Below are 27,112 nucleotides of genomic sequence, written 5' to 3'. Positions count from 1 at the left end.
ATTCAGGCCATAATGTTTTGGTTATTTCAGTATGTGCAGTCTCAACATATGATGTTTTTTCTAACAACAATAACAGGAATTAGCACTCTTGTTCTCAGTAAGAACTAGTCCTTTTCAAAAGGATTGTTTTGACATGTTCATAATTTTTGTATTTGTTGACCTGATATCTAGCATTTCAAACTAGAGTACCTAATAATGATTCTATCTATTATCTTCACTAGAGAAATGGATGTTCTTTCTATTGCAAATTTTCCACTTGAAGCTGATCTCCAATTATGCTAGGAATTTAGAAGCTGTAGAATGAATTCAAGTAGCCTAAAACTCCATGAGATTGTTGCTGCTTGAAATGAACAGTTGATCCTTAGTTTTTGCACTGCAGAGTATTAAGACTTACCTGTATTTTTCTGTGTAGGACTGATGCAGAAATGAGAGAGACTCTAGCAGAATTGTCTGAAAAACTCACCCAGTCCCAAAGACAAGAAACGGTGAGTGTGACTAACATGAAAAGATGATGTGTATTTAATATTCTAAGCAGGATGTAGGCTACTGTTTGTTTTGATAGTCAGCAACATGTATTAGTATGTATATCTGAACAGGATCCTTTGTAGGCCAGGCAGGATTGTTATAATATTACCTTCCATAATAAAATTAGCAGAACAAGTGCATTTATCTTGGGTACTTGTGTAAAGTAAAAGTGAATGTTTTATAGATGGGTGTGTAGTGAATTTGTCTCAAAATTCAGTTTTGGAGAAAGCTACTGCTTGAACATTGTTTTGAATACTTTAATAAGTGTGATAGATACCTTTTGAAAGATAGAAATTAGATTTTTCCGTGTTAAAGAAGCTTCTAATACAACCATGAAATCTGAGTTTTTTCCTCTTCCTCCCCCTATCCTTTTCAATCCTTATCTGTGCAGTCTTCTGAAATGGAGGAGTCTCTTGGGAGTACGGTCTTCTCTGAAGGCTTTGTGGCAAATGTAGCAGGGGAGACAGTGCAGCTGTGATAGTCTCTTTTGCCTCTTATGTCTGCTGGAAGGAGACTAATTCTAGTCTCTAGAGATGGAAATCAAAACAGAGTATTGCTGCAGGCACAAGAGAAGCTGAGAACTCCACCACTAGTTAGGAAAATCCTGTAGGTAGTTCTAGACTTAGACTTGAGTCTATGCTTTTTGTGCGTGTTAGTGTGCTATCAGTAGCAACTCTAACTTTTCAGAGCAAGTGTTGAGTTGAGTGTACTTATTTTCTCCTACGTGGCTCATCTTGCTCTAAAACTGCATGAATTAGTACTAAATGATCTGACAAGATCTTCAGTTATGCATTTGTCATTGATACCAGTATTGTAGGCAACAGCAACTTCTTGGCATCAACACTTGTGCAGATGAAATAGGACAGAGATTCATGAGACTAATCTATCAATACTACTTAATATGATGGAATTAATCAGCAGAGGAAGACTTGCCTCTTCAGCCTTCCTAGAAGAATTTAGCAGGGTGTCCTTGTTAGAATGTTAGCTCTGTTTATCTGGTAGGGAATTCTTAGATGCTTGCAAAACTTTTTTGTTGTGGCCTGCTTCTCAGTATGCTTTCTTCCCCCCCTCTAATTTCCCAGGAAATTAACACACTCTTAAGTTTTAAGCAGGACAGTTCACAAGAAAACTGATGCTGCAGCTGACCAGAGTACAGCTGCTCTGTGCCTTCTATAATGAGAGAACCTAACCTTCCTCTTCAATCCTCTGGAATTCTGGCAGCCACTGTCCTTTCATTTTTGAAAGAAATAAACAGTTTTTTGTTTGTGATCTACTATAACAAGTTTTCAGGATTAGAAATCGGATGTTACAGATTCTGAGTGAAACAAAAAGTGAGAGATGTACAGTGTAACAAGGAAGCTTTCTTTAGTTTTTTTTAATGATAAGGGGAATATAAAAAGAAGAGTAATTCTTTTCAAGAATGATAGTTTTTCTCCCAAATAAAGCTTTGAAAGTTGAAATATTTAATGATACACTTCTAATGAAGACAAAAATGATGCATGATTTTCCTGGGGAGGCACTGCCACCCTAGTTTTAAAGGTGATGTTCTTTACTTTGTGCTTTATTGGTGATGGTGGGGGGGCTTCTTAGTAGTCAAATCCATTTTTAGAGATTTTGCTGCTATATGAAAGCCTAACACAGAAGCAGAGCTCTTAGCATTGTGATTATTGTTCAGTTAGTCTGTGGTGCTGAAAAGGCATCTTTAAATCATGTTCTAATATATGGTGAATGTAATAATTTAGTTTTAGCATTTCATGTCATTATGTAGAACCTTCGTGTTCCTTGTACTGTTCTTCAGTGATTCACTTGTCTACACCAAGGCTTTTGATCTAGAAGACAAGATACATACTGTTATGGTAGGAATGTTGTCCTGAATTAAGATCATCTGGGATAAAAGAAGATAAATGAGTTTTAGTTTCTTCTTCATATGATGCTTACTGCTTACTTAATGGCTCTAATCTTTCTTATGTCTTTAGTCCTGTTATTGCATGTCGCGTGTTCTGTGATAAACTAAGGAAGATCAGAAAGGCTACAAAACCAGGAAACACAATTCTTATGGGAGATTACGTGTACACCAGTGTAGACTGGGTAACTGTCATCTTGAAGGAGCTACGTTTTTAGGTGGTATATAGGTACTTTGTGTGGCAAGTAAACAGAAAATGTTGCAGAAGTAAAGACGTTTGTTATAAACCAAGTCCCCTGCATGGCTTTTAATATGTGAGATACTCAAATGGGCAATGAGTAAAGTAAAATACTTCCAGACAATGTGGGTTGATGATTGGACTATGCTGGAAAAATGGTGATTTGTAACTGAGAATTTGCTCTATCAGATAGAAACACCACAAAAAACACTATCTGTTGTCATTTCCATGGAAGTAAATAAGAGGTATTACTTTTGTAGCAACCTATATAGTTGGAATAGCGTGTGTTTTTGCAAATTTTGAATATATGAAATAACGTTATCTGCAGAAAAATCTTCAGTATATGGAGAAAAGGAGTTGGACAAATATCCAAAAATAGTGTATGCAAATTGTCTTAAAGATAAAAAGCTGACAAAATATAGGAAGTTCAGAAAAATATTTATATTTGACTAAATGAGAAGCTCTCAATTTACTTAATGTGCAAAGGGAATGCAGAGAGTAAAAACATTTTGAAATGACCTCATACAGATTAGCTGAGATACTTAACTGTCTGAAGTGATCTTAAAACTGCTGCTGAAGTTTCTTGTTTGCTCTTAGGTATTTAACAGTCAATTTCTGGAAAAATAATCAGTCTATTTTCTCAGTTTTCAATATTTTCCCTTTTGAATATTCCTAGAACAGTTTTTCTAGCTCTCTCTTACAGTTGTGTACAAATACTCCAAAATAGCCATTAATGGTGAACTGATTGTTCATCTTGCTGTGCAAACAAGGAACCTTTTCTAACTGACACATTCCTTTTGTAAAGATAAAAGGACTGTATCAGTCCATGAGCATGTCATTAATTACATTACTTTTGCTACATAGCTGTGTTTTTGTTAAAATTTCCAATCCATACACATGCATATCCATACAATGCTAGTAGAAGCGTGCTTAGTGAGAATTTGTTCACTCTCTCTCTCTCTATATATATATAAGAAACTTGTTGAATGGTATTTTAAATCTTTTTTTAAATCTAGAAATTAAACTGCTTTCTAGTGACTCTTAAATACCATTAGTTTTGAAGTAGGGAGGAAACATTATATAATTATTGTCCTTACTAATCTTCAGCTTAAACTGTATACATTTAATTTACTGCCCACAAGAGGGTGCTGTCTGCTAGCAGCTTGAAAAGCAAAAATAAAGTATTGTGAAGTAAGGATTGTAGCTTAAGGTTGAATTATTGTGTTTTAATAGACATTTCTTTAACAAATGACAGATTTTTATTTGTATTTGTGTGTGAATTGATAAAATAGTGGGAAAAATTCTTAAAGTTATGTAAATATTTTGTGCTACTGCACAGTTATTCTCCTGTACTTAGGTCTTGTTTACTGCTTGTCATTCACGGATTTATGAAAACGAAGCAAATTTTTTTTTGTTTTACAGTCAGGAGATATGAAGGAAGTGACTCTCTAGAGATTAATTAGGCCTGTGGCAGAGAAGCTAAGATTTTTGCATTGTGGCCTCAACTTAGGCTGCACCAAGCTTTGTATCAACGTATTTAGCACTTTATTAGAACCACCACTGTACTGAAAAGTACCATACATGTAAAGGAGGATATTTCTAGCAAGATAGCAATCTGTTTCCCCACTTGAGTACTAAGTACTATAACTCGGGTTATTTTCTATACAGTTCTAAATCTTACTTATTTTATAAAGTTATTTCATTTTCCTTTCTCTCTGCCCCATACTTTCTTTACCATTTTCTCCATTGTTATCTCAGTATGTGGTTAAAATACACCCTAATTTTCTGCAGGTTTTTTTTCCTTTTGAAGGTATCAGCACGAGTAGAGAGAAGACTTCAGGAGATAGAACAAGAAATGCGTGCTGAAAGACAGCTTGTAGAAAGGCGCCAGGACCAACTGGGAGAGATGTCTGTTCAATTACAAGAGGTATGCAAGTGAAAACTTTCTGCATACTCAAGATCAAATGAAAACTCCTGATACTCAGGGTCAAATTGACATTTTGCCGTGTTTGTGACCCTGTGCCTGTGTAAGGCAAAAGTGCTCATATTTATGGCGTACTCTCTTAACTGTATCAAGCTTGCTTCCTCTTGATTTGATGACCAGATAATAAAAAGTACAGTCTGTGTTACTCATGGTACTGCTTTGTCTAGATTTAGACCTTTTTTGGTAGGTGGCACAAACATTCATTAAAAGAAAAGCAACCCTCTTCCCCATAATGTTATCCTTCAAACCCCCCAGAAAGCAAACCAGCTGAGTGTTCTCAAAACATTTTGCATTTTAAAATGCAAATGTTGTTTGCAAAATGAGTGGTTTATTTAATTTATTTCAACAAGCAATCAAATACACTGCACTGGCTTTTCAGTGCTTTTCAAACAGTTTATTTCAAAGCACAAATCTGATGAAGTATAAAACATTGTTTAACAGACAAAAATGTTAATAATTTTCTGTAATTTTAATTCATAATGTAATTTACCATGTAATCCCTGGCAATGTAATAGGAAAGTGTAGTTGAGAAGAAATTCTTAATTCTGATGTTTTTATTTTTAGTGATGGTATATGTACTTTTTTTTTTTGGAAGGCAGTTTTATACTATGCCAGGATATCAAGGGGCCTTAAGGTAGACCTGTGCTTTATATTTCATGCAAGGCTAGAGAGTCATCAGAGGTTGTATTTAAGAAAATAACATATTAGTATTTTTAATTCATATCGAAGTAAAAATGTTTTTAGTATTTCTGCTAATTTTTCAGAATCAGTGCTTCATTATTTTTCCTCTGTCGATATGTTAGTGGGTGAAATGAACTTTTATATGAACTAGAGTGCTTTATTACAGTTTTCAGAGGAGGCAGTATTTCATAGGAATTTTAATATTTAGTACGCCTACATCTATACATCTATTTCTTGATTCTCTGGTTGGGCCTTCAATCTGGTAGCAGCATGCATAATGAAAGGAGTTACTATTGCCTGATAGTGTTATCTGTTGATTGGAAGAATCTTCCTTTGTGCTTTTAAAGGAATAACGACTTTTATCTGTAAAGGAATATTGATACTGTGATTTTTTTCTTTGCAAGGAAAATCTGTTTTCAAGTGTATGAATTCAAGTGTATTTCAAAGAGTTTCATGTCACTGGCAATGTGAATCGCAAGCCTTCAAGCTAGGTACCTTTCTTTCAAACAGCTCATCTTTTGTATTCTATGCAAAATGAATATGAAATGCTAAGTGGTTTCCCTAACCTTCCATTCCCTTAAGCTTTCCAGCTGCATGTGAAAATGTTTTAATCTTTTCTGCAAATTCTATTTTATTCTATGCATATTTTTTATAAGTTATTTTTCCTGAAAAGCCCCTTCCTGTTTAAACAAGATTTTCTGATATAATTGCTCAAAAATTCAGTATTCAGACCTCATCAGATCCTCAGATTTGGGAAGCTCGAAGGAAAGTTCAGCAACTATTAGTTTGCTTGGTAAACTTTCACTATTAGGAAGATTTGCCCAACCCAAGATTCAGAGCCAATCCTGACTGGAACAAGCTTATTCCACACCCAGTATTTCATAATTGCAACTTCTCTGAGGTGAATCTCATTCTTGGTGAATGTCTTCACTCTCTCAGGAAGGGGCTTGTATCTCTGTATATTCCTTCTGGGTGATCTTTTTTCATCATGGCTTCTGGATTGTTTTGACTGGACTCACTATTTGGGAATCCTAATAAAAATTAGATTACTAATGTTGCAGTGAATGGAGGATTTTTTTCAGGTTCTTCTAACCTTTAGTATGAGAAATAGGGTCTGGTGACAAGTATGAAAGGGAGCCTCTTTGATCTGTGATGGATTGCAGAAGAAAAGGGAAACAGTTTAGGCTTTGAAACATAGACTTCCATTACACTCCCAGTAGTAAAGAACAGTATGTCCTCTTCCTGCTACTTATATCGAGGCTATTATGTTCAACCTCCAACCAGAAAATTATGTAAATTCTGGATAGTGTTTGTATTTCTCAGGAACAGTGAAATAGCTGGTTGAGCTCTTCAGCTCACAGATTGGCGGACTGGACCAGGTTGGGCCTCAACTTTGGAATTATTATTTTTTTAAAGAACAAAATAATATGAATTCTGTACATGCTGTAATACTCTGTACAATACAATCCTCTGTGTAATACTAACCTGAGAAACTGTTGTGTGAGAAAGCTTTCTGAGGAAAATTATTTTCTTTTTTTACAGAATATAAATTATGTTGGAAATAGGAATAGGAGAATTTCTAAGGAGGCAACAAATTTAGAACTGATCTAATTTTGAATTGAAAACAAGCAGAGGAAAAAATGCAAGCACCAAAAGGATCTAAGAATTTGAGTTCTTGAACTGATATTTTTTCACTTTTTTTTCCTCTAGTATGAGGAAAAATGACACATGAATAGATTGTTATTTGGTAAACCAAATAGCACGAATAATGAAACCTTTGACTCTGAAGCATTTAAAATTTATGAACAGTCTTATATGACTGTTATTTCAACTGTATCTGTTATTTCAATATAACTGTAAGCTCAGTGGGTACTAGTTGTCTTTTTGTTCTTTTGTTCGCTGCTTGCATTGATTGTTTGTATTGTGCTAAGGTACTTTGTATTTTTCTACAATATAGAAAAATTAAATTTGTCATTCATTCAAAGTCTTTGAGCAAAGTTGTTAGAAAAACTTTTCAGTTTACATAGTTTCTCATGAATTCTTTTACATTCTGTATTTGAAGTAGGCAGTCTTTGTGAGGCCTCAGTCTTGTGGTGACCATTGCATGGATTTAATGCTCTGTTGAAGTCTCTTTTTATCCTTTTTTCTTTCTCCAAGATGCTTTACAAGTAATGTTACAGGAAGGCGGATAAGGTTAGGACTGAGATCTGAAATCCAATCATTCAATATGGTGTGAATAATTTACAAATAAATACTATTTAAAGCATTTGTGGCAATTTAGTGAGACAATTTTTTCATTATTTTGCCAGCTATGCATCTCAAACTAAACAAAATTAACTTTTGGATTTGATCAGCAGCAGTTTTAATTAAGAAATCTGGTGGGGTTTAAATGTTAGACGTTACCTGTAAGGAAAAGTGCAATGCCCATAACTGACCACTACTTGTCAGTATTTTACCATCTTAAGACAGACATCTTCCTAAATCTAAATTATTTAATTATATATTTTCAGAGTTTAACTGAACATGATGATACTTCGCTATTTCTTTTTCTCCATTTGACTTCTTTTTGTCTGCCTTTTTCATGATGTGCAAACTTTTTTATTTGCATTTCATTGTTAGCACTGTGAACTGATAATTAAGCAAGAATATATCTGGTTATATGCTGACTATAAAGAAAACTTGAAATATAAAATTTTACATCTTTAAGTTTGCATTTTTGGACTCTGAGCTCTGTGATATTTCTTGAGCTGGTGTGTATTCTAGGTGTGCTTAAGCACTGTTTATAAAGAAAACCTGAAATTAGTAAGTCATCCATCTTCACTTTCTTCTGTCTGTGATACAAACTTGTTTTTAATTAGAATATAAAATATGTTCATTTTTACAGAGCTACTGACATGTGTATTATATAGGTTACTTTACCAAAATGCATTTTTTGTCTGAATTAAAATTATTTTGAGATTCTTTATTGCTTTGCTTTGAACATGAAGACACCATCCACTTAGTAACACTTGTTTGCGTATATACCTCCATTTTCTAAAGCAAGATCAAATATTCTTAAAAATAGCCTTAAAACAACTTTTATATGTAATGGCTATCCTAGATGACTTCACTAATTCTTATGCTTGTCTTTATGAATTTTGATGAAATGAGAATGTGGTGTTCATAGAATCATAGAATGGCTTAGGTTGGAAGAGATCTTAGCAATCATCTGGTTCCACCTACCCTGCCTTGGGCAGGGTTGCTACCCACTAGATCAGGCTGACCACGGCTCTATTCAGCCTGGCTTTGACTTCCTTCAGGGATGGGGCATCCACAGTTTCTCCGCAACTTATTACATCCTCTGAGTAGAGAATTTTCTTCTAACATCTAACCTAAATCTCTTCACTTGTAGTTTAAAAACATTCCCTTCTTGCCTGTGTAAAAAGTTGGTCTCCCTCCTGCTTATAACCTCCCATCAAGTACTGGAAGTTAGCAATGAGGTCACCCCAGAGCTTTCTCTTCCCCGAGCTGAACAAGCCCACCTCCCTCAGGCTATCTTTGCAGGAGAGGTTCTCCAGCCCTCTGATCATCTTCATGGTCCTCCTCTTGACCTGCTCCAACAGCTCCATGTCTTTCTTGTGCTGGTGGCCTGGATGCAGTAGTACTCCAAATGGGGCCTTGTGAGGACAGACCAGAGGGGGATAATCCCCTCCCGCTCCCTGCTGGTCACCACCCTTTTGATACAGCCTAGGATACGGCTGGCCTTCTGGGCTGCAAGTGCATGCTGCTGGCTTGTGTCCAGTTTTTCGTCCACCAGCACCACAAACTCTCTCCACAGGGCTGCTCTCAAAACAATCTGAGATTGCCTCCACCCAAGTGCAACACCTTGCACTTGGCATTGTTGAACCTCATTAGGTTCTCATGGTCTCACTTTTCAAGTCTGTCCAGGTCCCTCTGGATAGCATCTTTTCCTTTTACTGTGTCAACTGTACCACTCAGCTTGGTGTCATCTACATTTGCTGAGAGTGCACTCAATCCCACTGTCTAGGTCGTTGTTAAAGATGTTGAAGAGCACCGGTCCCAAGACTGACCCCTGGGGGGGACACCACTCGTGATTGGCCTCTAAGTGGGACATAGATCAGTTAACTACCACACTCTGGCTGTGACTATCCAAACTCTGTACTTTACTATAATTCCAGTCTCTGTACTTTAGAAGTAAGGATGTGGTCCCTGACCACATCAAAGGCCTTCTGGAAGCCCAGGTAGACATCAGTTGCTCTTCCTTTCTCCACTAATGCCATCGCTCCATTGTAGAAGGCCACCCAATTGGTCAGACATGATCTGCCCTTGGTGGAGCCATGTTGGCTGTCTTGGAACACCTCCTCATCTCACATGTGCCTTGATATAGCTACCAGGAGGAGCTGCTCTATGATCTTCCCAGGCATAGATGTGAGGCTGACCAGTCTGTAGTTCCCTGAGTCTTCCTTTCTTCCTTTCTTGAAAATGGTAGTGATGTTTCCCTTTTTCCATTTACCTGGGACTTTTCCAGACAACCATGACTTTTCAAATGTGATGGAGGATGGCTTGGCAACCACATCAGCCAATTCCTTCAGGACCTAAGGTTTGCTTTAGGTGAACAGAATCATCTTTATAGAACAGTTTGAACACTGACTATATTAAAGCAATGACTATGGGTATGTCTTCTTACTGCACAAACTGTGAAGTGCAAGAGGCTGGTGGACTTCAAACAGAGAACGGGGTAGAGTGATGGTCAAAAATGTTGAAAATTCTGTTTTTGTATGTCCTTCTCTGTGATCCTTTTAGACAAACGTAAACTTGATCTGTACTCTGAGACATCTGGATGTTTTAATGCATCACTGATATTTGCCCCTTGGCTCTGTGCTATGCCACCTGTGGCTAGTAATTTCTGCTTTGATTGCAGTTTGGGTCTGACTCACTTCTCTGCCTTGGAACATGAGCAGGTCTCATACATATGTCACTGAAATATCTAGGCAAGGCTTTTAAAGAAATAGTAAAATAGTTGGACCAGTGCTAGCTGCTAATGTGGCAGGTTAGAGAAAAAAAATCATTCAGATTAAGTTGAAGTACATGTTTGTTTTATTTGAAAATAAATCATGAAGCTGGTCTGCTTGCGTATTTTGTCTAGCATGACTTTATTTCACTGTTCGGTTTCACTTTGAAAGAGTCAATTTCAGTTTGTGGTCTGTGTGCTACTTTCAAATCTGTTTTTATTTGGAAAAAAAAAAAGTTAGTAGATTTAAATAGAAGTCATACGTTTCTACCCTACAATTTTTTCTAAGTTGGAAAAGATTGCAGAGACCTCTGTAACAACAGTTCTCATACTTTCCCCCATTTATAATAGTAGGAAGTAAATGATTTTCTTATTAATATTGTGGATTTTGGTGCACTGTCTATGGATGAGGTACAGTGAGTGGAGGTGTATTGTATATTGATATTCTAGTACTATCTCATGATAGAGAAGTCTATGAAAAGACCTGTAAAAAATTGTTCCCTTGGGTCAGTTCAAAAGTTCATCTAGTCTGTCAAAGATTATAGCCTGCTTCTGACTGAACAGACTGTGGAACATCTAGATGGTCCATCCTGAAACCAGATGTCTTTACACACAAATTATCTGCTTCCTTGTGGCTGCGTCCAAGGTCTTACAAGTTTACACAACCTCCTTGCTAGCTATCTACTGGCCAGCCTGGACATTAATCCCTTTAAGAGAAGGACCTTGATGGGGGAATTCGAATGACTGCAGACTTATCTCCATTCCTTGGTGCTTTAGTGTTGCTTTGCTAAGCTCCCTGGACCGTGCTTGCCTGTTTTTTGGAAGCTGTCAGGGAGGAGCGTATTGGAACTGCTGTACTCAGCCTCCACTTCCTACTTCTTATTTTTGATCCTTTCATTCCCTTGGTTCCTTCTTTGGAGACAACAAAGAAGGAGAAAAGAAAGCTCAGGGGAGACCTTATTGCTCTTTACAACTACATGAAAGAAAGTTGTGGAGAGATGGGGGTAGGCTTCTTCTTCTGGGTAACTAGTGGTAGGACAACAGGTAAGTTGCACCAGGGGAGGTTCAGGTCAAATGTTATGAAAAATTTATTCTCTGAGAGAGTTGTCAAGTATTGGAACAGGCTGACCTGGGAGGTGGTGGAATTGCTGTCCCTGGGAACACTCAAGAAATGTGTAGATGTGGCACTGAGGGACATGGATTACTGGGTGTGGTGGGGATGGATCGACGGTTGGAATAGATGATCTTAAAGGTCTTTTCCAACCTTAATGATTCTATGAAATGAAATTTTAAAACGTTGGCTCTTTATATGGTGTTTTTTATATTTTTATGTAAGCCTTCATCTCCCAAGATAAACCTTTCTCAGAGAAATCTTTAATGGAGATCAAGAGGGGCATAAGCCAGTAATAGATAATTAGGAAAGAGGGCAAGCATAGAACTATCTTTTACCTACATAGTTTCTGAGTCATTAGTAAAAGCTGCTGCTTGTCTGGTTGTGGATGACCAAATATTTTTGTTTCTTAGTGACATTCTAATTGCTTAACTCGTGGTCTATCTGGCACCTAGTGGAGAAACCTGTGTTTCACAGTTGAAGCAGTGCATGGGTGGTATGTTTCATTTTATTGTATTGTCACATTCTTTTTTTATAGTATTTTAAGTTAGATATATTTGAAGTGTTTTCTCTTAATAATAAATGATTATGGGTGTTTTTAAAAACAATACGCAGAAAATAAAAGTGAACATCGTATTTGTAGTATCAGTGATATGAAAGACTACCTTTTTGTTTGATGTTATTACTGATTAATAGTCTAAATGTCATACAATGATCCCGGTAAGTTGAAATGACGTATTGATTTCTGTGTTTTTTTCTATGAGTTTGGATGTACTAGTGGTGCAGAAATGTACTTTTTGCCTTCAGCAGGGACATCTTTGAAAGTTTTCCTAGTATTTCTAATTCCAGCTCAGCTTTTACTGAGCTACAATTTAGTTCTCCTTAAACTGAGTTTCATTATCTTTATATGCTGACTTTCCTAGCAAAGTCAGCGCATGAAGAAATGTGTTTTTTTACAATTAATTACTAATTTAGTGCCAAAAATAAAATTGGCATACAATTGGCTGTATGTAGCAGAACTTCTAATTTTGCTAGAAAAATGAAACAATTGCAGTTAGTGTGTATCACTTAAAAAATAAAACAACCACCACCTTATGTGCAGTAACAGCATTAGCTGCAGTGTTGATCTTAGGCTTGTTTTTTTCCCTATGCTGTAGCTTTTTGGCAGTTCTTCCTAGAGTCCTTTTGAGCAAAGTGGAAACGTGTCAGATTTGAATGCAACGTTGAGTTATATTGGTAACTTGTAAGGACTGATTTCAATATGTGCTGAGTAGTTAGAAAAATACCTTAGGATACATTACAATCTTGCAGTATCTGATTATGAATCAGTAAAAGGAAACCCTAATTCTTTATGTAGCATAATATTTTCAGTGACATAGTTATAATAAATAGCTTCCACAATCTCATTTTTAGTATAAACTGTTCAAGCAAGTGAGGAAGCCAAAATATACTGAAACCCATAAATTTTACGAGATGGGGATATAAGGTTAAGAGAAACATAGGCATACATTTATTTCTCTACAAAGGTACTTATAAAACTTCTATGGATGAATTTTTAATGAAGTGAAAACTTTCCCCAGTATACATAAAATAGAAAATGTTCAAAATTGCATGAAATTGCACTAATGACAGGAGTCAGTTTCAGGGATATTAGTTTAGGGATATTTGTTTATTCCTTTACTATGTAAAATACAAAAATTCAGAAAGAATAGACTTGAAAAAAAGCTTTTTGTTCTGGACAGGCTATAGATGCATTCACGTTTTTTGATATTGGATCAAAATAAAAGGTGTGTGTTAAGATCTCTAATGGATTGATTTTGTGGCTAGCCTGGAAACTGCTTGGTCTTGTATAGCAAAGAAGTGAGTTTTTGACGCAATTAGTCAAATTCACAGCAAATGAAGTGGATGAGTTTGTTGTGGCTTGTAATACCCAAGCTTGGGTTGCTTATGTTACAAATCTCATGCAATGTCTGCTGCATTTCTTTGCCAGTAATTAGCTATGTTTTGTAAATAATGTTGGTTTATAGAAGGAAAATATTTCAAAATTAGTATTCAAAGCAGTTTTATTTTCATAAGATGCTTTAGAAAATGTATGTTGGTGATTTCAGACACTCAGTTTGGAGCAGGGAAGGAAAAGTCGGTATTGTTTGTCTTTATTTAGTTTTGAAGTAAAGCATGACAGTGTTGAGAACTTTAGATCAGGAATGATTCAGTTAATCCTGATTTAACACCGCAATTCTAAACATCTGTCAGAATTCCAACACAACTTTATAGAAGCGTTTTCCTCACTGCAGTGCATCTATGTCATGTAATTGCACATTCTGTACTGGAGAATATATTCTTCTCATCTGGTATTTTCACAGCTTATCTGTAGGGGATCTCTTCAGCTTCATAGTCCTTCATTTCGCAGTGTTTTGGGTCAGTCTTGGGCATCTGGAGTTCTATACATTGGAAGGATGTTATTGCTAGTTGTTACGTATTTGGCCCAGTTCTGTGTATGTGTGTGTTTATGTATGCATGTGCTTTTTTTTCATAACAATATACATTGACTTCACCTGGAAATTTTAGACATAGTCAGAAAGCACTTGTTTAGATCTTTTCTTAAATATGTCAGGAGATCACTTCATTTTAACGTACTTACAAGGAATATTTATCTAATTTCTTAAATGAAGTTCACAATACATTTTTCACTTTTAAAGGCTTTAAAGAAACAAGATGTTAAAGCAACTGAAACAGAAGAATTTGTGAAAAATAAACTTGCAAAATATGAAAGTGAAAAGAAACAAGTAAGCCTTACTTTTATTCTTCTTTATTTGGTTTAAGTGAGCATATAATGTCATATATTGTAGTATAAGCTTCATCCTTCAGAGAAACCAGCAGGATAAACCTTTATTTACTCTTTAACATAACATGGTGTTGTTTTTTTTATATCAGACAAACAGAATGCAACTACACCAAACTTACGTCTTTCTTACAAAGCTCTTTAGTTACAGTCTCTTTCTTCTGCAACTGCTCCATCTTGCCAGACAGACAAGCTTGTAGATTATCCTTGATTTCTTTTTTTGATTTGTCTCTGAACAGAGTCAAATAGCTGTAGTCAGCTGTCATGTATTTTCAGCAGCCCAATGTTGCAACTTTTCTTCATCCCAGCAATTTATGCTTGTTTCCTTATTTTGCAAACTAGTGATTATTAGTATTTTTCTTTCTGAAATATCTGTTGCTTTTTTTACTGTCTGTAGAAAACAAAATTGCTTATATTTCTTTTATTTTTTGCAGATTGCAAGAGCCATACTGCATTTTTGCAGGCTTTTTCTCCCTCTTTTATCAAGTCTAACCTTCTTGTCAGTACTTTCAAAGTCTATGCTAAACCTCTGTGCTAAACAATCAGTGCAGTATTTTATATTGTTACCCTTTTAATTCCATTAATACTATTCCTGTTTACTTTGCCCATTTGCCAGCCTCGTAGCATTCACAAAAGGGATATTATCTCTGCAATAACAATTTCTGCTTTCAAAAACTATTTGCATTTCCATGTGCATCTTTCCAATCTTTGAGTTATTTTTGACAGAGTTCACAAAATATTTCATAGCTTTTGTTTTCTGTTTCTGGAAATGGTAATCAGTTTGCTGACTACTTCTGATTACACATTCTTAAATTCTCTTGATACAGTATTTTAGGGAAAATTCTAATTGTATGGAAGTCCGGGCTCTTCAATTTTCCAGTTATCTTGTTTCCAGAACAATTGAAATGCGTCTTTGAACACAGCGCAAATAAGCACAGAATTTGAAAGTATGCCACAAATCCTAGCATGTTTTTAAAACTTTTATTACTAGTTTTTTCTTTTGTTTTACTTACAATCCTGTGAGAAGTAGCTTTTATGCTTTTTTGTTTGTTTTGTTTCTTTTTGTTAGTTTGTTTTGGATTATATTTGCCACTTGGTATCTTCATATTATGTAGACAAGTATGCAAAAACTATAGTCTATAAGCTAAACTTTCTTTGTATAATTTAAATATACCTGGGATTTAGTACAAGTGAAAATTTATGTTAATGTTTTGGATAAATAACAACATGGTATATATTATACTTTACTGTAAGTAATAGCTTGTACCAATTAATTTGCACCAGAATTAACTTGTTAAAAAACACTTTTGTACTGTGATGCACACGTAGCTTTTTCTTTTGTTCAACATTTTCTGTAATGAAAGCTTGAGCAAGAATTGGAGCAGTCCCGGAAAAAGCTGAATCAATCAGAAAGCAATAGAGAAGCTCTTTTGCATCAGGTAACAGCTTTGGTGTGTTGGAAATACTAAAGTTTTCATATTTGGATATTTCAGAGTCTTTTTAATTAATCTTCCTATCTCATATTCTGATAACATTATTTTGGAAAGGGAAGAAGGAGATTCAGAAAGAAAGATTTGAGTACAAATATAGACCGTTTCGTATGCATGTTCATTTATTAAAAAGAAAAGTAACAGTAGTTGTGGTACTTTTCAAGTAAACACATTATTTGTAACTGCCCTTCATAGTATGGTCTAGAACAACTGCTATATTAGTGATTATTGTTATGCAAAGTGCATGACTTCATATACACCAGTGGCAGAGCAGTATTTGCTGTATTGCACACTATCATATGAGGAAAAATATTAAGAAAACAAACAATTTTGAAAATGATCCAAAGTGTGTTCTAAATGATGCCTGCTGATGCAGATAAGATTGAATCTTAAGGATGCAGGAATCTCGATTATAGCATTACAAAAAAGTCCTTTTACCTAAACATTTGTAACTGTATATGAGAGAAAGAAAGTAAAAAATGTAAAAGGCTTGTATGTAAAAGGCTTGTATGCTTCTCAAGAATTAGCATATTGTATATTTAATGTGTAGAATTTATATAAAATATGTAACTTTATATAGATATTTTGAATGTAAAAAGACAAAATATATAATAATATTTTGTTTCGAATGGAGAAATTAATGTTCAGCCGTGGTCACCATAACAGCTTTAAATAATCGTTTTCATTTTGATTGAATAAAGAATTTGTGGCTTGTTCCTAGGAACACAACTATCTTTTTTTTGTTTCCCATCTGCAGAACTTTTGAGATTTATTTATTAACTTTGTGTACAATTATTGTTTTTTTTTACGGTTTAATAAAAGCATATTATTTACATTTCCATTCTATTTTATGTCAAATGTCTGATACTTCAATATGTATTTAGATTGAAGATCTTCGTTCCCAACTTCTGAGAGCAGAAGAAGATCGTGCAGAGTTGCAGCGTCAAATTTCGCATGTGGTTATGCGCCATCAGAGCTCCCAGGATGTACAAGAAGATGAAAGGAGAATTAGAACAGGTACAGCTCTCACATTTGGTGCTAGATGCGTATAAATTAGTTAGTCAACCTGGATGTTAATTCTGACTTCGAGGTTTAAGTTCCTCTGCTGTTCCAACTAAAACAACTGATAAAATCCTCACTTTCAAGTTAATAAGTACTGTTACAAATAAATAGCGATTTAGGATATAATACCTTAATTTGCATGGTTAAAACAAATGAAGATTATTAGAGAGAATTCAAGGAAATTGGTTAGTATTTTTACATTATTCCTAAATACTCGTTTTTTAGAAAATTTACATTTCATTACATTTGCAGTTTAAACCCTGTCAACTTGAAAATCATAGCAGAAGTCCATTTCATAGCTGGCTAATAAGGCTGCTGAACTTTTGGTAGAATCCCTTAAGAAGTACCATCATATTCTAGAGTATTTAGGAATATTATCCTTATAATCCAATATCATTCAGTCGTGACTTCTAATTGCAATTTTTAGAATTTTAGGGGTGGAACCATCATATTTAGATGAAAAATATTTTAAACAATTTCAACATGTAACTGTGTACTGAATTATATCTTTAGTGAGGCCTTCACTATATTGGTAGAGAACTATCTTTATTTAAACTTTTCAAATGTAATCAAAATGTATTAGAGAATATCTTTCTCCTCATTAGCAAAGATATGTGGTATTCAGTATTATAGAAGAACAGTTACTCTGAGTCCAGTGTTTTGGAAATGTTTGATTAATTTGGTTAATGACTTTTTATATTTTCATACCTCAGCTATTGAATTATCTTGGTCATGGAAATGTAAATCAGGGAGTCAGATGCCTAAATCTCATACAGGGTACTAGAAAATGATTGTGTTCATGGTTTAGATTCAGACATGTAACACAGGATTGTCATTTTAATAGTTTTTCTTCAGTTACTTCAGTGTTAGAGTACCTGCTTAAAAGGGAACTTCCTTGTAACTATGCTTTTCATGTATAAGAAACCTTTTTTTTTCACTTGTTTTGTAATAATAACAACTGCTGTGAAAACATAGGAAAATGTAGTGGATGTATTAAGATATACAGAGAGGGAGAAGAAATGAAAATTAAAGCAATTATTTTTGTTTACTGCATTATTTCTTTTTCTTGAAAGATATATGCAAACTGAAATTTTCTTTGCCTCTAAAGGCTTTTAGAATTCTGGCCTAGGACATTTATGTCTTATTTTCATCAAGAACTTTTACTGTAGTTGTAGTATTGAGACATAATTCACAGACAGCAATACCTGTCTCAGAACTCACACTCAGGTTGTATAAAATCTTTGGCTTGAAATTTGGAGGGAATTTTCATTTCTTATTTTAGTTTTTTTTTTCTTTCTCCCCATGGGTAGAGAGTGGGGGCACCCCCTAAAATGACTGGATAATAGCCCTGAAACACTACTCTTATTCAGTGGAAGGTTATCATTATAACTACAGCCATTTTTCACAGATTCGTCAATGGCTGTGTAATAGTCACACTTAGAGAATTGCCAGAACTAAACTGAGAAAGATAGCTTTCCACAAGTCCATGTTTCTACTGGGCATATTGTTCTGTTCCCACTGTTTTATAGTAGCTGAAAGATATGAGAGAGAAAAGCAAGAACTGGAGAAACATATTTTGGAGCTTAAAGCAAAGCTGACCCATAACACAGCAATGTCAGAGGTAGAAGAGCTAAAGAGACGCATAGAGCATAAAGACAAGGAGAAAGCACAGCTTTTATTGCACATAAAGGTAAGTTTTCTTTGTAAATCATTTCCCATATGCTTAAGGTATGTTATAAACCAGATTAGAGTGTAATTAAGTGACTGTCATGCTCTACTGAGTTTATTCTACGAGTAAGTTTGAAAGGTGATCTGAGCTTGCAGACCAAAGAATTTACTGTTGCCTGTGAGTTCGTGATTTGTATTACTTGACTTTGTCTCATGTCCAAATAAAAGATGACCTGATTTTTATCTGCTGTTACCACGAATGGTGCAGTTCATGGAGTTACTTTTATAAGTTTAATTTCAGTCAAACTGGAATACCTTGTTCTATGAGATAATGAAGTATGTTGATGAAAATAAATCCTAACTTCTCCTTTCTTCACTAATAGATGTAGTGTAATAATGATGACAATTATTATTGTTAGCATGCTTATTTATGATAAACCCGTGTGATCTATGAGGGTGGATAGATATTAGAACTGATTGCCCAGAGATGTTGTGGATGCCCCCTCCATGGAAGTGCTCAAGGTCAGATTGAATAGGAGCCTAACAACCTGATCTGGTGGAAGATGATGCTGCCTTTGACTGGAGGTTGGAATTAGGTGATCTTTAAATGTCCCTTCCAACCCAAACCATTCTATGATTTGATAGTCCCATAAAACATCCTTTCATCTAAATTGGAGGGACATGGTTTTGATGAATGGACTATTAGGTGGATAAAGAATTGGCTGGTTGGCCACATTCAGAGAGTTGTAACCTATAATTCAGTGTCTGGATGGGGGCCACTGATGAGTGGTGTCCCTCAAGGTTCTATGTTAGTGCTGATACTGTTTGATATCTTCCCTGGTGATATGGATAAAGTGCAGTCTTCCTTTGTAAGTTTGCAGAACACACCAAGCTGAATGGTGCAGTTGGTACTCCAGAGGGTCCTTGACAGATGTTTCAGAAATGTCCTGCATTTTGGTTGGGGCAATGTCAAACACGAATACAGTCTGGGTGATTTATAGATTGAGAGCAGCCTGCAAAAAGGACTTAGAGGTACTCATGGATGAAAAAATGCAACATGAGCGAGCAACATGCACTTGCAGCCTAGAAATCGAATTGTATCCTGGGCTGCATCAAATGAAGTGTGGGCAATAAGCCGAAGGAGGTAACTCTTCCCCTCTAGTCTGTTCTCATGAAACCTCACCTGAAGCACTGCATCTAGTTCTTGGGCTCCCAGTACAAAAGAGAAATGGACCTCTTGGACTGAGTCCGGAGAATGATCAGAAGGCTAGTGCACCTCTTCTGTGAAGACAAACAGAGACAGTTGAGGTTGTTTACCCTGGAGAGGGCTTTGAGAAGTCTTTATATTGCAGCCTTCCAGTACTTAAAGAACAATTACTCTTGTAAAGTGTGGAGAGACTCTTTACTTCTGCTGTATTCTCACCATTCTGTTGTCAACTTCTCTGCTGATTTAAATCAAGCTAATACCTGAAGTTGCATTGGGAAAAATTGAAGTCTCAAAATAAGTTCCGACATGCTGTTTGAAAATTGGCTGTTGAACAGGTTAAAAAAACCTAGGCTGCTCCTGTAAGGGAAAAGGCAAGCAGAATGCATTTCCTGCTGCCTATCACCTGCTGCCCATCAGCATTAGTGTTCTGACTGGGCAATAGATTATTTTAAGCACATTGGTGTGTTTTTTTTTTTTTTGTAGTGCCTGAGAAATTCCAGTTACTCAAGTGGCAGGAGTTAAGGGGGTACAAGCACACAGAAAAATATCTCTTAAAACTTCTTCTCATAGAACATGCTATTTGAATGTCAGAATGATGTTCTAATGCTAATTTCCTGCTCTGTGAAAATACTGATGGAAGAGGACTCGGATAGGGTCATTATCATTTCTGCAAGTTAGAAATCTGACTTCTGTGATTAACTTTACAGAAAATACTTTGTACTTCTTATCTGCTTCCCACTGCCATTCACCTACAGAAGCAGCAACAGGAAAATAGCTAGTGGGGGTTTTTTTGCTATTATTTTAATGAGACATCAAGGAAACAAGGATGTGAATTTCTAAACTTATGTACTAACAAAGCATTTGTCAATCCTGTTCCAACAGCTGCTCTTATCAGATAGTCTGATTCTCAGTTGGAAGTGAGCATTCCTGTTTAAACTGAGTGTAACTTATCTTTGGTTAGTGGAGAGGATGTAACTGTTTGCTTCTGGTCCACATGTGATATAAGAAGTTTCTTGTCATTTATTTAAATGTCATTGTTTTCAAGAATTTGAGTTGTGTTGTACATTTAGTCCCTGTTACCATAAACACACAATGTGATGTAAAATGGAGAGGATGACAAAGATTATAATCATGTTCATAAACTCATCATTAGAAGTGAGTTCTATCTTTAGTTTTTAAATTCTGTAGAGAATTTTAATTTTGATTGCTCTGGCTTACCTAATCTTGTAAATATATGTAATTATTTTAAATATGTTTTTCTTTACGAAATTAAGTAGAAATTGATTCAACCTTACTATTATGTTTAAGGAAACGAAGTACATAAATTGTAAAAGTACAATAAACTAGTTTCTCCCTAAGCATATACAAACTCTTATGCTTGTTAAATAATTTGATTTACTGAAGATTTCTCTAATTCTAATTAGATTTGAATTAGGTTAGTGGGGTCTTATAATATTGTTTATTAGAGTGGAACAGCAGATAGTTGAAAATATTTCAGGTTTCCTGAGAGACATTGATTTGCTTATTTAAGATTAGAATTCTTTCGAAATAAAGATTTTTTAGTCTTAGGAAGATTGAGTGAAGTTTTGAGCCTTGTTAAAATTTATTTTGACTTTTCTTCCACTAAAGATGACAGTGTTAGCCAATTATTTTAATTATGCAGTTCAACTAGGATATCTGAAAATCAATCAGTACAACTTTTATAAATTTAAAAAGTTATTCTTACAAGATATGAGAAATCCATACCTTTACCATAGACCAGCCTGTATCCGTATTATTATGTCAGTGATTTATAAACATTGAAGTAGTGCTCCAGAATCTTTATGAAAGTGACTAGCATATGTACATTTTAAAATGTATCTGAAATCACATATTGAACTTAAATTTTAAGGTGTTTCAGCTGTATCTTTACATTTATATACACTACTACCTATCAGTGCCAGTAGCACTTCATGCTTGGGGAAAATCTGGAGAAGTCAATATACCTTTTAATGAATGAATACATTTCTTGAGGGTATCTCTAGGTAGGTATCTCTAGTTTTTCAATTAACAGAACTTGTGTTTGTATGAAAGGTGTAAACCTTCTGGATCAATGATTCTTCATGGTTAGATAAAACATGAGTTGTAAGAGATTCAGTTCAGACTGTGATGAAATATTTGCAGTTTGTATTCAGTAAAAATTACTTAGGTCACTCTGAAAGCCATGCCTTCTATTTATTTCCATGAAAACTACAGATACGAAGAACACAGTAACACTATTTCATAGAGCAAATTCTCAGCTACAAAATACTTCTTTTTCAACACAGTCACCACCATTAGCTCTGCATTTTTGCCAGTGATGAACAAGGGCCTGCATGCTGCACTTATAAAAATTTGCAGAAGTGGAGATGACCTGCTGTCACCGCTGCTGGAACGTATCACCCACTGACTCACTTTGCTCACATCCACTGTTTGGTGTCCGTAATTGTTCAGCAAGTGTCGAATGTTAATGGGTGCAGTTTTTTCCGCACGGACGAGTTCAGTGACACACCTTTGCTTCATATGCACTTCCGTGTCAGATGTCATTCTATCAGACTGCCTTTCTGCTGCCATCTGTGGCATGGAAACAACATGTAACGGAATATTGGTGTGGAAGGTTCAACCTCTACTGCCATACCACCCATATCCACATCTGATGTTGTGGGCCAACATCATAAAATAGAGGGCATTAATTTCAAAGCAGCCCTTGTACTTTAAGTGACTAACATAGTAAGTGTGGCTGAAGTGAAACATGACTTATTAAATTCTTATTTTAGATTGCTTGCACATAACTGATTTAAAGCATGTCAAATTGTATGAAATGAGGGATCTTTACTTGCATTTTAAATGTTCTTAAATGTTTTAAGGACTATTGCACTGAATATACAATGTGGTTTATTTTCTATTCCTAGAATGGAATTTGGTTTCCTATTTGTGGTGATTAGTTTTAAAAGAGGTTGAAAATGCAGGTCAAATATATGATATGTAGTCAAGCTAGGGTCTGGAAATCTGAACTAATCACATGTTTAGGGCCTATGATAATTAGTTTATATTTCAGATAAGTATCTACTTCTAACTAGAAAATGTTGATCTTTTTCTTTGCCTATGATTTCTTGTTGAAAGTTGGAAGATAAGTTTTATATTGGGATGCTGGATATGTAGTGAGCTAGAATCATAAATACAGAACTGTTTTACTTGGGGTTAATGTTGCATCAGTCTTTCAGTTTCTTAAGCACCCTTCCTTTGCATCATCTCTAGATGGAGTCTGTCCACTGAAGTATTACTGGTGTTGCAGTCTGAGGGCTGATACAAAGTTTAATCAGTTTTGAAAATAACACTTAGGTTCAGATCTCTTGAGCATTAAGTTATTGTACTCCAGGATCAACTAACTAAATATGATAAATTTTTAAGTATTGCTAGAAAACTAGTTCTCTTTTGTAAAAATCCTTAAATATTAATGCGAGGAGGACCATTATTGTCAACTGTGCCGCTAGTGTAGTGGTATCATGCAAGATTCCCATTCTTGCGACCCGGGTTCGATTCCCGGGCGGCACAGAAAGTTTTGATGATCAGAGGGCTGGAGCACCTCTTCTATGAAGAAAGACTGAAGCAGGTTCTAAGACACTAACAGTAAGATTACAACTAAGACAGAAATGATATGTGGTTATGGCGAAGTACAGGAAGGCATCTCATTTGAAATTTGACCGTTTAAGGCTTTGATCCAAAGTGGCTGATCCAGAGTTGCTTCTTATACAAGCAAGTAGTTTCTGAGCATATAGGAGGACATACAGATAAGTGATTCAGTCAAATTCTATTTTAGGACTTATAGCTTTTCTTTGTTGTAGACAAGTCACACTATGTTGATGTGTGCAGACAGATAATAGAAAGTGGCAAAGAGATTACTTAGCTGTAACTGTTATGTTAGAAGTGTTAACTAAACATGTTTACTATGAATCCTCCACCATTTTTCAAAGAATGTCTAGAAATTGAGAATATGTGTTAGAATTTTCCAAGGAACCAAAAGGCAGGACCATAACCTGCACTTTTTATAGACATTTAAGTATGGACAGTGATGTGTGAGGTGTACTACTACAGATACAGATATCTCCAACTAATGCTTGTATATGTCAATTCTTGTAACGTGAATGTATGCATATGCCACGTGAGGAAAGAGGTTTTGGAAAATTATTAGTAACCAATCTCTCTATGTATATGGATAATAAACATCTTTACATAAAAGATTTTTTACTAAATGAATTTTTACATTACTTATGGCCGTGCATATCTGAAAAGTTGTTTATTTAATGTTTTAAATAGGGAAAGTAGGGAAATCTACAAATTTAAATAGGGAAAGTAGGGAAATCTACAAATTGGGTAGAATTTTGACAACTGCATGAATGCTAACATACATGCATAAACATATGGATCTCGTGCATCACAATAGGAATTTGAAAGTACAGGTCTATACATTTGGGAGTCCTATTATAGAAATATGAAAATAAAGGCTGTGGAGAGCTACTGTTTCTCTATTCCCCATGTTTTACAGGGAAAGCTATGTGAAAAGTTGATGTGCTGCAGTTTTCCAGCTTATATCCTCTTTGAAAAGATCTTATTGTCATTAAGAGTAAATTCACATTTATGTCAGTACATCCTTGTCAAAGTTTGTTTTTCCCCCTCCTGCGAGTTAGCTAGTGTTGATAAATTAGTTGTGTTTTAACATAAGCATAAAAAAACCAAATATTTCCATTTTTTTTATTTTACTGTAAATCAATAATTTGGGGACTAAGACTTCTATTAAATGAATGTGTACTATTAATTTAGCATTGCTTTCTGTATTTAATCTTAGTCTCGTATTCCATTAAAGTGTCTGTGAGAATCATAGTTGTATTAATGAAATGTGTTCCCTGGGGGAATTTTGGTTAAGTATATATTTTTTAATGATGCAGAAAATTGAATAGTACGTTGTTTTAGACTGATGTCTTCTGTAGTGTCTCCAGAAAGACAAGAAATGTGAAATGATAATCTGGTTATTTTTTTCTTATCAGTCAGTGTAGTCTACAAGGTTAATCCTGGTGGTAGTTTTGCCTGGTAAACATGTTTAAAAATTAGTGAAACAAATAGTGTATGTCTTGTATGTCTTTTTCCTAGATTTGCAATTCTATGCATCAGAAACTTTCCTGTTTTCATTTTGCCACCTGTGTAATATTACGTACGTCATTACCTATTAAATTAGATGTTTACGTATTTATTATTTATATCTCAGCTGTGTCTAGAGTGAGCATGTTCATCCTACAAGTGAACAACTGATTGGCATCCTACACCAGTTTTACATCATGGGTACAAATATCAAGCTGGACTGATTGTTCTTGCCTGTAGTGGCAATGCGTTCCAGACTGTGGTGTATTCTGTCAGTCCCACAGTCTGTCACATGCTAGTTATCTTGCCCAGACAGTAAATGCTAACCTGAAAAGACTGATAGAATGTATTGCCTCTCTGGAGGAAATGGTCAGACTGGAGATGGGGGGGAAAAGAAACAAACAGACAAAAACTGTGGCAGGACCTTTGCCTAAGCAGTCATTCTTTGTGTGTTTGTAAAGACAGTTATTAATTCCTAGGCAAAATAGTTTTCCTTTGTCCATTCTGAATTGCACTGTTTATTTCAGAGGACAGCTCCCATTTGTTTCAGTTGTTCTGAAATCTAATCCTATTCTCTAAAGTTTTTCCATCCTTTAAAGCTTGACTGAATGGAGCAGGCCTAATAAGTCCATTTAAGTCATTAAAAAAAGTACTGAACAGCATAAAAGCAGTCTAAATAGGTCTGAAATATGGAATACTAATATTATGTTCTACTTCACAATCTTAATAAAATTCAGTTTGGGATAGTGAAGTTTCAGTAACTGATTTTTGAATATGCCCTTGCAGAATGCTTATGGAAAACATTTTTACTAACTTGCTTATGAGACTGTCCAGGGAAATATCACTAGAGCTAAGATAAGCAGCATTTATTATTTTTAAAATACATGTTTTTATTCCTTCCTATTTCATTCCATCTATGAAATTTAATTCAGTATTGAAACAAACTAATGTCTCCAGAATGCTTGCTAATATTATGCTGAAATGCATACTAAAAAAATGTTTAATTTATGCTAGAAGCATCCAGCAAGCTGCTGTATTTTCTTTGTATTCTTCTCTTCCTTTCATAAGACCCTTATTCTATCTGTTGCTCCAGTAAAATTGGATAATATCTAGCTCATATAAAGATTACTTCTGTTGTGATGACTGGTGTTCTTTCCCGGCTAATTTTCTTTTTCCTCTCAATATATTTACGTTATTTTCCTTATATCTTACTTTTTGATTTATTCTGTTTGTCATATCATATCATGTGCATATCCTACTAGGATCTAGGCCACTGATTTCTTCTCAGACTTGAAATGCTAATAACAACATGAACAGCTAGAAGAAGAATAAATGCCAAACGTAAAATATAGGATAAAATAGCCATATATTTCGTATCGAGTGTTGAAATTATTTACCATTGCATAGGGGGAGAGTCTATGAGCTAACAGGGTACTTACTGCGTAATCAGAGAGATCATTTACACAATTCTTATTTTAGATAGAAGTGTGTTTTGAGCATTGCTATATGTTTTTTTTTGTAAGGTTTCATACTGTATATCTTTAGTGTTGAATTTTTTGTATTTTGTTATGATGATTCTAGGCATTAACGTCTGACCTGGAAAACAGGGAGAAGCAGCAGCAAAAAATGCTAGACCAGCTAAAAGAGATGCAGAGTTGCTACAAGGCTAGCGAGAATGGGCGTAGGCAAACTGAACTCCAGTCTGCACAGTTAGCTCATCAAGTCGAAGAGAGTACCAAGGAAGCAGAACGGTACCTTACTGAATTCAAGCATTCAGAGGCACTCAGACTGGAGAATGAGAAAAGAAGAGAAGATTTGAAGGTGAGAGCACAGGAAACCATCCGACAGTGGAAACTGAAGTGTAAGAAACTGGATCGTGAGGTGGAAAAACAAAATGAAGCTATCAGTGAACTGATGGACAAAAATAATCAGGTAAGATAGAGTCTTTATTTGTAACCATCACATTTACTTTCAGAAATGAATATAAGTTTATTTATGCAGGTTGTACCTTAAACTGTCCACCTTCTTAGGTTCTGGGTTGGATTTTCTAATGAACTACAAAACAGCAAAAAGACAGCAAATTCTGTTCTTTAGCCAGTATTGCAGTTTCTTCACTTAATCAAAGCTTTCTTCTTGTAAAGAAGAAAGTTGTGCTATGAATGTTGCTTTTTTTTCTTTTCACATAGCTGTTAATGTAGCTTATTTTTGTAAGATTTTAATCATATAAAAATGATGA

General features: G+C 35.2%; 1 protein-coding gene and 1 non-coding gene across 11 annotated transcripts in view; both read left to right on the top strand.

Moving 5' to 3' along the window:
* The window catches only part of CEP128 (centrosomal protein 128), a 96,536-nt gene that overhangs the window by 12,274 nt on the left and 57,150 nt on the right, over positions 1-27,112 (top strand). For 9 of the 10 annotated variants that reach the window (XR_002440370.1, XR_002440369.1, XM_021402503.1 and 6 more), the window contains 7 exons: positions 413-485; positions 4,477-4,593; positions 14,153-14,239; positions 15,660-15,734; positions 16,670-16,802; positions 18,377-18,537; positions 26,458-26,808. Coding sequence is in view for 8 of the 10 variants with exons in the window: in XM_021402503.1 (XP_021258178.1) it covers positions 413-485; positions 4,477-4,593; positions 14,153-14,239; positions 15,660-15,734; positions 16,670-16,802; positions 18,377-18,537; positions 26,458-26,808 (997 nt within the window). In the remaining 2 variants the exon portion in view is untranslated. The remainder of the gene's footprint in view (positions 1-412; positions 486-4,476; positions 4,594-14,152; positions 14,240-15,659; positions 15,735-16,669; positions 16,803-18,376; positions 18,538-26,457; positions 26,809-27,112) is intronic. The other variant, XM_021402506.1, reaches the window with a different exon arrangement.
* On the top strand, positions 23,225-23,295 carry TRNAG-CCC. Its single transcript has one exon. It is a non-coding gene; the product is annotated as a tRNA-Gly (tRNA).

This window comes from Numida meleagris, chromosome 6 (assembly GCF_002078875.1).
Source record: "Numida meleagris isolate 19003 breed g44 Domestic line chromosome 6, NumMel1.0, whole genome shotgun sequence".
Lineage (NCBI taxonomy): Eukaryota > Metazoa > Chordata > Aves > Galliformes > Numididae > Numida > Numida meleagris.
Note: the sequence above shows the minus strand (reverse complement) of the source record. Positions and strands in the feature narration are given on the sequence as shown.